We start from the raw sequence: 15,030 nt of genomic DNA on the forward strand, positions 1-15,030 counted from the left end.
TGGTTTGTTGAAAGAAAGAAAGAAAGAATCACTGTCTTCACAGAGGAGCTCAGATACAACAGTTTAAAAGTCAATCTCCAAACTGCCAATATCCCAAACACCTCCTTTAAAGTGCAGGCATTGTACTTCCTATTTCCAGGACTCAAGTCCAGCTCTAACCAGATTAATTTTCCCTGAATCCCTCCACAAAATATTACTCTGCTCACACTGCAACAGCTTGTCAGGTTCCAAAAACCATTCGTCTCCATTCACTCCTATCTAACACGCTCACACATGCTTACTGGAAGTCCAAGCCCCTCGTCCACAAAACCTCCTTTACCCCCTCCCTCCAACCTTTTTGAGGATGACCCCTACCCCACTTTCCTTCCCTTACAGATTTATACACTCTCTAAATCATTCTACTTTGATCCATTCTCTCTAAATGACCAAACCACCTCAACAACCCCTCTTCAGCCCTCTAATACTTTTAGTAACTCCACACCTCCTCATAATTTCCACTCCTAATTCTCTGCATAATATTTACACCACACATTACCCTTTAACAGGACATCTCTACTGCCTCCAGCCATCGCCATGCTGCAGCATTTGTAACCTAAACCATACCACGGGCAGGGATAGAACCAGCGATCAGAGAGTCTCAAAACTCCAGACTGTCGCGTTAGCCACTGGGCCAGCTAACGTGATGGTCTGGAGATCTGAGACTCTCTGATCACTGGTTCTATCCCCGCCCGTGGTATGCTTTGTTTGCAATTGTGTCATTACGATTTCGTGAGTCATTTGCAACCCAAGCTTCACACCCACATAAAATTGTTGGTACCACCATACTTTCATATATTCCCTTCCTTGCCTCCATGGATAACGTCTTTTTTGTCTCCACAGAAACCTCAATGCACCATTCACCTTTTCTCCTTCATCAATTCTATGTTTAACCTCATCCTTCATAAACCCATCAACTCCCAAATACTATCTGAAAACATTCACTTCTTCCATACTCCCTCTCTCCAATGTGATATCCAATTTTTCTTTATCTAAATCGTTTGATACCCTCATCACCTTACTCTTATTTATGTTCACTTTCAACTTTCTACCTTTACACACCCTCCCAAACTCATCCACTAACCTTAGCAACTTTTCTTTAGAATCTCCCATAAGCACAGTATCATCAGCAAAAAGTAATTGTGTCAACTCCCATTTTGTATTTGATTCCCCATAATTTAATCCCACCCCTCTCCTCAACACCCTAGAATTTACTTCTTTTACAATCCCATTTATAAATATATTACACAACCATGGTGACATTACACATCCCTGTCTAAGACCTACTTTTACCAGGAAGTATCTCCCTCTCTCCTACACACCCTAACCTGAGCCTCACTATCCTCATAAAAACTCTTTACAGCATTTATTAACTTACTACCTATTCCACATAAATATATGATAAATAAATACTGAATAAGTAAATAAAATAATTGCTGTAACTAAATACCAGTATTGAAAAGTAAATAAATAAATAAAAGTTTATCCTATTAACAAATGTACAGTAATGTACAGCACAAAAAAAAGTGTTATAGTTTTATTGTACTATCATAAAGTCAAAATATTGTAAGTCAAACAATCAAAGCGAGGAGCACCTGCATACTAAACTAAATGTATTTCAGGCACTATGTCACATAACCTCAGACTCCATAAATCAATTTTGTTTTAATAAAATTGACAAATTAGCTACTACACAGTTCAAAAGTAAAATATAGCTCTCAATAAAATATAACAACACTGAAAGTTTGAAGCTGATCAGTAGAAGCATTCTCTAGTTATCATATGGAAACTTTGAAGGAAGACAAAAAGAATTTTAAGTCACTACAAGTTTTGCCTTTTGGGGAATGCCTAATAATATTTTACCTTGAATTCTGTATTCTAATGAACAAAAGACTTAAGAAATATAAATAAGATACAACAATGGAGAAAATTGGAAGCCAATCAGAAGAAACATTCTCAAGTTAGCACATGGAAACCTTAGTGGAAGAAAAATTCTGATAGCTACTATAAGTTCCACCTTTCAGAATATACCTAATTATATGTTACTCTAAATTCTGCATTTTAAAGGAAAAAACATTTATGAAATATAAGATCTCAAAAGATAACAATACAGTATAGTCACTACAGAACATACAAAAAGCTTAAATCCAAACCTATTCTTTTCATTTGTGGTAACTGTAGCTCTTCCATGAGCTGAATGTTCAGCAGGTGCTGGTAATGGTACATCCATACTTGGGTTTGGTGTTGGAGGTGGTGGTGGCATGACCTCACTCATGGAGTCTCCAAGACTGAGTGACTTGGAGGAGGAGGTGGAGGATGAGTGTGATGAGAGCTTAGGGACACGAGGCAGCCACCCAGAACCCCCACGAAGCAGTGGCGACATCAGCTCCAAATGTGCTTTTCCACAGAGATCATGGTAGAACATGCAAAAATAACCACAGCAGCCAAACCAGAAAGTTTAAAAAAAATGGAAAACAAAAACCAGAATTAGAGATATGTGATAACTGTATTTAACAATTCCATTATGAATAATAATAGAACATACAATTTTCCTCAAAGTCTTTAATCAAAAAAGTGCTGTTTTTTTTTTCAACAAGTCAGCCCTCTCCCACCAAGGCAGGGTGACCCAAAAAGAAAGAAAATCCCCCTAAAGAAAATACTTTCATCCTTCAACACTTTTACCTCACTCATACATAATCACTATCTTTGCAGAGGTACCACGAAACAACAGTTTAGAAGCATATATAAAGATATATAACATATCCCTCCAAACTGCCAATATCCCAAACCCTTCCTTTAAAGTGCAGGCATTGTACCTCCCATTTCCAATACTCAAGTCTGCCTATACAAAAATAGCCCATTTTCCTGAATCCTTTTGCTAAATATTACCCTGCTCACACTCCAACAGTTTGTCATATCCCACAAACCATTCGTCTCCATTCACTCCTAACATGCACAAACATGCTTGCTGGAAGTCAAGCCCCTCACCCACAAAACCTCCTTTACCCCCTCCCTCCAACCTTTTCAAGGACGGCCCCTACCCCGCCTTCCTTCCCCTACAGATTTAAATGCTCTCCAAGTCATTTTACTTTGATCCATTCTCTCTAAATGACCAAATCACCTCAACATCCCTTCTTCAGCCTTCTGACTAATACTTTTATTAACTCCACACCTTCTCCTAATTTCCACACTCCGAATTCTCTGCATAATATTTACACAACACATTGCCCTTAGACAGGACATCTCCACTGCCTCCAGCTGCCTCCTTGCTGCAGCATTTACAACCCAAGCTTCACACCCATATAAGAGTGTTAGTACCACTATACTTTCATACATTCCCTCTTTGCCTCCATGGATAATGTTTTTTGCCTCCACAAATACACCTACCGTCCAACTTACGACCTGCTGGACATATGACCGTGTTTTGTATGCCAAATTTCTGGGAAATAAACAACTGTTTGTGAAGTACACAGTGTTTATCCCAAACCTTACAGTATAAAACACAGTACTAACAGCATAAAAAGTAAAGTAAAAAATGAAATACCAGAAGAAAACAATAAAATAAAGTCATTACAAAAATGTGATGTTGATATTAGGTAGCAAGGTTCGACTTACATCCATTTTGACTTACGACCAGTTGGTCGGAACCAAGCTCGGTCGTAAGTCAAATGGTAGGTGTACCTCAATGCACCATTCACCTTTTTTCCTTCATCAGTTCTATGATTAACCTCATCCTTCATAAACCCATCTGCTGACACGTCAACTCCCAAATATCTGAAAACATTCACTTCTTCCATACTCCCTCTCTCCAATGTGATATCCAATTTTTCTTTATCTAAATCGTTTGATACCCTCATCACCTTACTCTTTTCTATGTTCACTTTCAACTTTCTACCTTTACACACCCTCCCAAACTCATCCACTAACCTTTGCAACTTTTCTTTAGAATCACCCATAAGCACAGTATCATCAGCAAAAAGTAACAGTGTCAACTCTCATTTTGTACTTGATTCCCCATAATGTAATCCCACCCCTCTCCCCAACCCCCTAGCATTTACTTTTTTCACAACCCCATCTATAAATATAAACAACCATGGTGACATTACACATCCCTGTCTAAGACCTACTTTTACAAGGAGGTAATCTCCCTCTCTTCTACACACCCTAACCTGAGCCTCACTATCCTCATAAAAACTCTTTACAGCATTTAGTAACTTACTACCTATTCCATACATGTGTAACATCTGCCACATTGCTCCCCTATCCACTATCATATGCCTTTTCTAAATCCATAAATGCAATGAAAACTTCCCTACAGCCGGTGTGTTGAAAGAAAGAAATATATGGTTTAATGTAAACACTTGATCTACACATCCCCTACCCAGTCCAAAGCCTCCTTGCTCATCTGCAATCCTACTCTCTGTCTTACATCTAATTCTTTCAATAATAACCCTACTCTACACTTTACCTGGTATACTCAGTGAACTTATTCCCTATAATTTTTACAGTCTCTTTTGTCCCCCCTTCCCTTTATATAAAGGAACTATACAAGCTCTCTGCCAACCCCTAGGTACCTTCCCCTCTATCATACATTTCTTAAACAAAAATACCAACTACTTGAACACTATATCCCCCTTGCTTTTAACATTTCTGTCATGATCCCATCAGTTCCAGATGCTTTACCCCCTTTCATTCTACGTAATGCCTCACGTACCTCCCCCACACTCACATCCTGCTCTTCTTCACTCCTAAAAGATGTTATACTTCCCTGATCAGTGCATGAAATTACCGCCTCCCTTACTTCATCGACATTTAAAAGTTCCTCAAAATATTTATTTATTTATTTATGTCTTTGCAAATAGTACGCTGAGATTATGTACGTATTTACAATAATGGATTACAATGCAAAGAGAGCCTCTATTATTCCTAGGCATTATTGGCTTACTGACTACTTAACACTAAAGAATTATATCATGGTTGTACAGTAGATCTATTAATTATAAGTAAATCTAATTTCTATAAAACAAAAGATATATTCATATATTCAAAAATGCTTTCTGTGAAACAATGATTCAATTATATTCCTGTCAACAATGGAAAATAGGTTCAAAAGTAATTACTGAAATTATGACATGGGAATAAGTATTGAGTATGGGAATACTGAGTATTGAGCATTTAGTCTAGGGTGACTGAGTGGCTTTTGAGTAGTCTTAAATTGATTTTCAGACTGGGCTACTTTAGTATTTTCTGGTAATGAATTCCATATTTTGGGGCCCTTTATGTGCATAGAGTTTTTACACAGTGTGATATGGACATGGGGTACATCAAAAAAGAGATCTGTGTGTTGTGTTATGGCCATGTGTCCTGTTAAGATTGGTGAGGAGAAGTTTGAGTGGAGGGTTTATATTTGTGTGTATTGTTGTGTATGTAGTAGGCACATGAATAAGTATGGATGTTCTTAATGGTGAGCAGATTTAGACTTTTGAAAATTGGTGGAGTATGCTGGCAGGAGTGGGAATTTGTTATCATTCTTACTGCTACCTTTTGCTGGGTTATTAGAGGTCTTAGAGGATTTAATGTTGTTGATCCCCATGCACAAATTCCATGTGTGAGGTAAGGGTATATGAGTGAATGATACAGTGCCAGGAGAGCTGATTGTGGAACGTAGTACCGTACCTTTGATAGTATGCCTACAGTCTTTAGAGATTTTCATGGTGATTTGTTGTATGTGTCTGGAACTTAAGGCTACTGTCAAGGTGGATACCTAGGAATTTTCCCTCTGCAAGTCTTGCAACTGGTGATCCATTTAGCGTTATGTTAATTGGAACATTTGCAACTTTGTTTCCAAACTGAATGAAATAGGTTTTATCAGTATTCAGGGTAAGTTTATTAGTCATCATCCAGGCAGATATTTTCTGCAATTCGGCATTGACAGTGTTGGCAAGTATGACTGGGTTTGGGTGGGAGAAGACGTATGTAGTGTCATCTGCAAATAATATGGGTTTAAGTAGCTGTGATGCATTCAGTAGATCATTGATGTAGATGAGAAAGAGGAGTGGTCCAAGGACACTTCCCTGTGGGACTCCTACTGTGATTGGTTAGGTAGAAGAGTTTGCACCATTTATGTACACATATTGACTTCTCCTACTAAGGTTTGACTTTAGGTAGTTGAGGGAGTGGCCTCTGATACCATAGTGCATTAATTTAGAGTACAGCAGTTCATGGTCGACTGTATCAAAAGCTTTACATAAATCAATGAAAATTCCCAGCGGGATTTCTTTCTTTTCGAGTGCGGTATATATTAGTTCTAGCATGTGTATGATAGTATGATGGTATCATTTGTGCTTTTATTATTCCTGAATCCAAAATGACAAGGGATTAATACGTTGTGTGAGACGAGGTAGGAACAGATCCATCTATGAATTAATTTTTCAAAGATTTTAGAGAGCAGTGGTAAGTTAGATATTGGTCTATAGTTATTCAAGTCAGCTTGGTCACCTCCTTTATGGATTGAGTGAGCCTTGCTATTTTGAGGGTTGTTGGGAAGGTAGACGATTCAATGGATTTGTTAATGAGTGTTGCAATAATTGGTGACAATACTTGAGAAGCTTTTTTGTACATAAAAGCAGGCAAGTTTTTATGTCTCCTGCCTTGTTTTTAAACCTTTGACTGTTTTGGTCATATATATACATCTTATGAGCCACCGTGTTTGACATATACATACTCATAAATTCTAGCGGCTTCAAATCAAGCAGGAGAAAGCTGGTAGGCCCACATGTGAGAAAATGGGTCTGTGTGGTCAGTGTGCACCATATAAAAAAAATCCTGCAGCACGCGGTGCATAATGAGAAAAAAAAAATCCGACCGTTTTTTTAATTAAAATACCAACTTTGTGGTCTATTTTCGTATGGTATTTATGGTTGTATTTTCGTTTTCTTGATCTCATTTGATAGAATGGAAAACATATTATAGAAATCGAGATGATTTTGATTGGTTTTACTATAAAAAGAACCTGGAAATGGAGCTCAAAGTATGGGAAATGTTTGATTTTTGCCGACGTTCAAAAGTAAACAAATGATGTCATTGTCCAATAAATGTCCAACTAGCCATTCTAATATGCAGTCATGAATGGGTTGACATTATCTGTACAATTATTACAGTATTGCAGTAGTCTGCATAACAGTAAATCTTCTATTTTTTGTTTGAATAAAAATTGAAAATAGAAAGCAAAAGTTTTATCAGAGGGGCCTGGAGACGTGACTGATGAACAAAGAAAATGTTATTTTAGAGCCAGGAATGTCTGCATTGTTCATTCTGGACCTTATTTTGAAATTGTTATATTTTTTAAATTTTCGTGAAATTTGCCAAATTGCAAATTTCTGACTATGTTATTGGGTAGTTCAAATCAGTAAATGGGCAGTTTATTGTACTCAATCGATAGAAAACACGGAGTTCTAAAGAAATAGCTATGAGCTTGGTCAACGGGAACTGTGGAATTAGTCGAAAATAGCGCTCAAAGTGGGCGAAATCACCAATTTGTAAATATCGCCGAGGTCGCTAAATTCGCGAGAGCGTAATTCCATCAGTTTTCCATGAAATTTCGTTTTTTTGGTGTCATTACAATCTGGAAAAGATTCTCTATCATTTCATAGGAATTTTTTTTTTTTTTTTTTTTTTTTTTTTTTTTTTTTTTAATTTTGCGACACCAGGAGACACCTCAGGATTGGGGGTTGCAACAGTCAAGGGGTTAAGGGTGTTGATGATGAGCGAGACTTCTGGTGGGTTGGTTGGGGCTAGGAATAGAGTACAGTGGACCCCCAGTTTATGATCAGCTCCCAATGCGACCAATTATGTAAGTGTATTTATATAAGTGCATTTGTATGTGTATGTTTGGGGGTCTGAAATGGACTAATCTAATTCACAATATTCCTTATGGGAACAAATTCGGTCAATACTGGCACCTGAACATACTTCTGGAATGAAATAATATCGTAAACTGGGGGTCCACTGTATTTGGGTAGGTACCTATGAGGTAATCTGATGGACGGGATTTTTTCCTATGGTGGAGAAGAAAACATTGAGTCTGTTTGCTGTTACAGCTGGTGTGAGTAGGGGTTCGTCTGATTTTGTTAATTTGATTGTTTTGTTTCTGGATAACTTTTTAGTTCCAAGAATTTCAGACAGAGTTTTCCAGGTCTTTTTCATATCACCTTTGATGTTATGTAATCTGTTTTCGTAATACAATTTTTTAGATCTTCTTATCAGGCAGGTAAGAGCTGACGAGTAATGTTTAGACTGGTCCCTAGTTATCTGACCCATTCTATACTGTTTTTCATATTTGTGCTTTGTGTTAATGGATTTGAGGATGCTGAGTGTTATCGAGGGACTATTCAGTCTCTTTGCTGTGATCTGTTTAGTTTTTTAGGGCAATGTTTGTTGTAGAGGTAATGGGTTTTTTTTTTAGAAAATTATTTATACATTCATTCATATCTGTACATGTTTCGAGCTCATTTTGCCAGTCGATGTTATTCATAGCTGCTATAAAGTTGTTAACAGCTGTCTCGTTCTGTAGTCTGAAAGTAACTTTAGTAACGTCTTGGAGCAATTTACCTAGATTAGTTATGAGGAAGGTTGGGTAGTGGTCTGTAGTGTTGTCTGTGATTATGCCTGATTTTAAAGGGAATATGGTACCACCAATCTGATGACATTCTTCTTTGCAAATATACAGGGTCTAAAGCCAGCAACGAACAACAAAATACCTTCCGTGGACTGCTTGCAGAGACAAATGCAATGTTCGCGGCTTTCACAGAGACCCACATAAAGGATCACTTGGACAACGAAATATGGATCCCAGGTTACAACCTATACAGATGCGACAGAGTGAACAGGCAAAAGGGAGGAGGGTTGGCCTGTATATCGCAGAGTCACTTATTTGCACAGAACTGCTTAATGCTTCAAATAATGTAGTGGAAGTTTTAGCAGTAAAGATTGACAACCAAAATCTAGTCATTGTTGTTGTCTACAAGCCTCTGGATGCAACGTCCCAACAATTCCAGGAACAACTGTTGAAAATTGACCACTGTCTAGAAAATCTTCCAGCTCCTGCCCCAACATTTTACTCCTGGGGGATTTCAACTTAAGACACCTAAAATGGAGGAATATAGCAAATAATGCTGTTGCAGTGATAACACCAGGAGACAGCTCAGACGAGAACTCACACACACACACACACACACACACACACACACACACACACACACACACACACACACACACACACACACACACACACACACACACACACATACACACACACACACACACACGAGCTTTTAAATCACTGCACAAAATTCAACTTAAACCAGTAAATAACAGGGCCTACTAGACTGGAGAATACACTGGACCTCATCTTCACTAACAATGATGATCTGATACGAAATGTCACCATATCAAAAACAACATACTCGGATCACAACATAATTGAGGTTCAGACATGTATGCGTGGAGCCCAAGACCGTCAAAATGAGATCAGTCACGAGGGAGCCTTCACCAAATTTAACTTCAATAACAAGAACATAAAGTGGGACCAAGTAAATCAAGTCCTAAACGATATAAGCTGGGAAGACAGACTAAGCAACACAGACCCCAACTTATGCCTAGAATAGATTAACTCTGTGGCACTTGATGTATGCTCAAGGCATATTCCTTTTAAAAAAAAGAGGAGTAGATGTAAAATAGAAAGAGGCAGGTGCTCCCTTTACAGGCGAAGGAAAAGAATAACAGAGCGGCTAAAAGAGGTCAATATATCTGAAATGCGTAGGGAGACACTGGTCAGAGAAATAGCAAACATCGAACTAAGGCTAAAGGAATCTTATAGGAGTCAGGAATCACGGGATGATCTAAAAGCCATAAATGAAATCTAAAGAAACCCAAAGTATTTCTTTTCTTATGCCAAATCAAAGTCGAGAACAACATCCAGTATTGGGCCCCTACTTAAACAAGATGGGTCCTACACAGATGACAGCAAGGAAATGAGTGAGCTACCCAAGTCCCAATATGACTCAGTTTTTAGCAAGCCGCTAACCAGACTGAGAGTCGAAGATCAAAATGAATTTTTTATGAGAGAGCCACAAAATTTGATTAACACAAGACTATCCGATGTTATCCTGACGCCAAATGACTTCGAACAGGTGATAAATGACATGCCCATGCACTCTGCCCCAGGGCCAGACTCATGGAACTCCGTGTTCATCAAGAACTGCAAGAAGCCCCTATCACGAGCCTTTTCCATCCTATGGAGAGGGAGCATGGACACGGGGGTCGTCCCACAGTTACTAAAAACAACAGACATAGCCCCACTCCACAAAGGGGGCAGTAAAGCAACAGCAAAGAACTACAGACCGATAGCACTAACATCCCATATCATAAAAATCTTTGAGAGGGTCCTAAGAAGCAAGATCGCCACCCATCTAGATACCCATCAATTCCAAAACCCAGGGCAACATGGGTTTAGAGCAGGTCGCTCCTGTCTGTCCCAACTACTGGATCACTACGACAAGGTCCTAGATGCACTAGAAGACAAAAAGAATACAGATATAATATACACAGAATCTGCAAAAGCCTTCGACAAGTGTGACCATGGAGTAATAGCGCACAAAATGCATGCTAAAGGAATAACAAGAAAAGTTGGTAGGTGGATCTATAATTTCCTCACAAACAGAACACAAAGAGTAGTAGTCAACAGAGTAAAGTCTGAGGCAGCTACAGTGAAAAGCTCTGTTCTGCATGGCACAGTACTCACTCCCATCTTGTTTCTCATCCTCATATCTGACATAGACAAGGATGTGGATGTCAGCCACAGCACCGTATCTTCCTTTGTAGATGACACCCAAATCTGCATGACAGTGTCTTCCATTGCAGACACTGCAAGGTTCCCGGCAGACATCAACCAAATCTTTCAATGGGCTGCAGAAAACAATATGAAGTCAACAATGAGAAATTTCAACTACTCCGATATGGTAAACATGAGGAGATTAAAACTTCATCAGAGTATAAAACAAATTCCAGCCACAAAATAGAGCGAAAAACTAACGTCAAAGACCTGGGAGTGATCATGTCGGAGGATCTCACCTTCAAGGACCATAACATTGTATCAATCGCATCTGCTAGAAAAATGACAGGATGGATAATGAGAACCTTCAAAACTAGGGATGCCAAGCCCATGATGATACTCTTCACGTCGCTTGTTCTATCTAGGCTGGAATATTGCTGCACACTAACAGCACCTTTCAAGGCAGGTGAAATTGCTGACATAGAAAATGTACAGAGAACCTTCATGGGGCATGCATAACGGAGATAAAACACCTCAATTACTGGGAGTGCTTGAAGTTCCTGAACCTGTACTCCCTGAAATGCAGGCAGGAGAGATACATGATTATATACACCTGGAAAATCCTAGAGGGACTAGTACCGAACTTGCACACGAAAATCACTCGCTACGAAAGCAAAAGACTCGGCAGACAATGCAACATCCCCCCAATGAAAAGCAGGGGTGTCACTAGCATGTTAAGAGACAACACAATAAGTGTCAGGGGCCCAAGACTGTTCAACTGCCTCCCAGCATACATAAGGGGAATTACCAATAGACCCCTGGCTGTCTTCAAGCAGGCACTGGACAAGCACCTTAAGTCAGTACCTGACCAGCCGAGCTGTGGTTCGTACGTTGGATTGCATGCAGCCAGCAGCTTGGTTGATCAGGCTCTGATCCACCAGGAGGCCTGGTCACAGACCGGGCCGCGGGGGTGTTGACCCCCGGAACTCTCTCCAGGTAAACTCCAGTCCAATGTGGTCTATTAAGGAGATATTAGTCTCAGTGATTCTTGTAGGTTTAGATATTGTTGGTAGCAACAGGCAGTTGCTTATAGTGTTCGTGAATTCAGTTACTTCTGGGTCCAGGTTGTGTAGTAAGTTTATGTTGAAATCTCCTGTTAGTAGCAGGTGGTCTTTATTCATGTGTGCATCAGTAATCATGTTTCCTAGTTTTTCACTAAAGTGGTAAACATTTGACTGTGGTACTCTGTAGATGTTTATAACTGTGAGGGGTTTTTGCAGGTCTTTTAATTTAAATTTGGCTATGATATTATTCACCATGTTCATCCCTCATGCAAGATTTTTTGATACATTTGAGTTGATTTGAGTAGTATATAGCTGTTCCTCCCCCTTGCTGGTCTGTTCTACAGTTGTGTATGGCCATGTAACCAGGAATGGCATAGACATCTGTAATATCAGGCTTAAGCCAGGTTTCTGTGAGCGTGATGACTGATATATTGGAATGAAGGGAACTGAGTAATGCTGTGAGGTCATCATAATGTTTGCTCAAGGATCTGACATTGCAGTTAAAGATGGTTATAAGATAAGATAAGATAAGATTTCGTTTGGATTTTTAACCCCGGAGGGTTAGCCACCCAGGATAACCCAAGAAAGTCAGTGCGTCATCGAGGACTGTCTAACTTATTTCCATTGGGGTCCTTAATCTTGTCCCCCAGGAAGTGACCCACGCCAGTCGACTAACACCCAGGTACCTATTTGCTGCTAGGTGAACAGGATAATAGGTGTAAGGAAACGTGTCGAAATGTTTCCACCCGCCGGGAATCGAACTCGGGCCCTCCGTGTGTGAAGCGGGAGCTTTAGCCACCAGGCTCTGAGTAATGTCTTTGCTTGGTCTGCTGTATAGTAATTACAGGTGCTGTTTGATTCGTGTAAATCATTAAGTAAAAAGTTTACATCAGGATCTATGCCTGTAGTCATAAGAATGAGAATGTCTCTACAAACTAGATTTTCTGAGTAAAATATTATAAGATTTATAGTGAATCTACAACTAGACTTAGGAATAAGACTATGTAAATATTCTAAAACTTATAAAAATATAAAAGAACTAGGGATTATCATAGAAGAGATAATTCAATTATACTTAGCATCTAAATAGCACCTTAATTATTTTAACAAATGTGAGTGTGTGAACTACGGTAGATATTTACAGCTAAAATAAAGGAGCTAGTGAATATAATAATAAAAGAATGAAATTAAAAAACAGTAGCACCTGAGATAGCCAAAAGCACCTGGAGTATTTTAACAAATGTGACTATATGGACAAGAGGGAAAAATATTATAACACCTGAAAGTAGCCCCTTAACTGTTATTAAAACTAGGAGTATAGCAATTACTGAATAAAGGACAGTACAAGGTGTTGGAATATAGCGAACTATGTCAGGAGAAATACATAAAGGGACTAAATTAAGTATTGATAAACAACCTTTAAAGGATAGATAGTCACTATGATATAAAATTAATCTGAGCAAGATTTGTCTTATAGCATAAAAATTGAGCAATTAATATCACAAAAAGAAATATTATTTGAAACAGTTCATACTAGCTAGTAAAAGATGGTACAAGGAATTGAACAAAAGTGTAGTAGGAACATACACTAGTTTGACATTTGTATTTTGGGAGTAAAGGGAAAATTTGGTAAGATAATAGGAGAATTATAACAGTGCTTTAAGTGGGAATAATTGGTAATACAGATATTATTAAAGAGTAAGTATCTTATTAACAAATAATAAATTGTGAATGGGAAATCTGGGAAGATAACACAAATTGAGTCACACAAGAAACTGTGTGGGACACATGGGATAGTGAGGAAGTAAATACTATCCGGGAGGTGATAGTGATATTCTCACCATTTACCCAATACCTCCAGCTCCCCATCTACTAACTTCCCTACTCTGTCTTAAACTGACAAATCCATTCGTTCCCTAGGCTTTCTAACTTGTTTATCTCACTCCAAAATTTTTTCTTATTTTCATCAAAATTTCTTGACAGTGCCTCTCCCACTCTATCATCTGCTCTCCATTTGCACTTTCTCACCACTCTCTTCATATTTCTTGTACTCTCCATATACTCTGCTCTTCTTGCAACACTTCTGCTTTGTAAAAACCTCTCATAAGCAACCTTTTTCTCTTTTATCACACCCTTTGCTTCATCATTCCACCAATCATTCCTCTTTCCTCCTGCCCCCACCCTCCTACAGCCACAAACTTCTGCCTCACATTCTAATGCTGCACTTTTAAAACTATTCCAACCCTCTTCAACCCACCCACTACTCATACAAGCACTAGCCCACCTTTCTGCCAATAGCTGCTTATATCTCACCCTAACTTCCTCCTCCCTTAGTTTATGCACTTTCACCTCTCTCTTACTTGTTGTTGCCATTTTCCTCTTTTCCCATCTACCTCTTACTCTAACTGTAGCTACAACTAAATAATGATCCGATATATCAGTTGCTCCTCTATAAATATGTACATCCAGAAGCCTACCCATCAACCTTTTATCTACCAATACATAATCTAACAAACTTTCATTATGTGCTGTATCATACCTTGTATACTTTTCATCTTTTTTTTTTTCATAAAATATGTATTACTTATTACCAAACCTCTTTCTACATATAGCTCAATTAAAGACTCCCCATTTTCATTTATCCCTGGCACCCCAAATTTACCTACTACTCTCTCCACAACATTTTTACCCACTTTAGCACTGAAATCCCCAACCACAAGTACTCTCACACTTGGTTCAAAACTCCCCATGCACTCACTCAACATTTCCCAAAATCTCTCTCTTTCTGTCTCCTCTACACTTCTCTCTTCTCCAGGTGCATAAATGCTTACTATAACCCACTTTTCACATCCAACCCTGATTTTACTCCACATAATCCTTGAATTTATACATTTAGATTCCCTCTTTTCCAGCCTTAACTTATCCTTCAACATTATTGCTACTCCTTCTTTAGCTCTAACTCTATTTGAAACCCTTGACCTAATCCCATTTATTTCTCCTCACTGAAACTCGCCCACCCCCTTCAGCTCTGTTTCACTTAAAGCCATTTATTAAAACATAAATATGTACCAAGCACTCCAACACTATATCCCCCCCTGC

General features: G+C 38.7%; 1 protein-coding gene and 1 long non-coding RNA gene across 7 annotated transcripts in view; one reads left to right on the plus strand and one right to left on the minus strand.

Annotated features, from left to right (window-relative positions):
* The window catches only part of LOC128691561 (small G protein signaling modulator 2), a 652,393-nt gene that overhangs the window by 171,952 nt on the left and 465,411 nt on the right, over nucleotides 1–15,030 (minus strand). For all 6 annotated transcript variants that reach the window (XM_070088836.1, XM_070088840.1, XM_070088838.1 and 3 more), the window contains one exon: nucleotides 2,190–2,433. In XM_070088836.1, coding sequence (XP_069944937.1) covers nucleotides 2,190–2,433 — 244 coding nt within the window. The remainder of the gene's footprint in view (nucleotides 1–2,189; nucleotides 2,434–15,030) is intronic.
* LOC138853233 (uncharacterized) overlaps nucleotides 1–15,030 on the plus strand; it is a 169,115-nt gene that overhangs the window by 43,018 nt on the left and 111,067 nt on the right. The window lies entirely within an intron of this gene.

Source organism: Cherax quadricarinatus, chromosome 26 (genome assembly GCF_038502225.1).
Source record: "Cherax quadricarinatus isolate ZL_2023a chromosome 26, ASM3850222v1, whole genome shotgun sequence".
Classification (NCBI taxonomy): Eukaryota; Metazoa; Arthropoda; class Malacostraca; order Decapoda; family Parastacidae; genus Cherax; species Cherax quadricarinatus.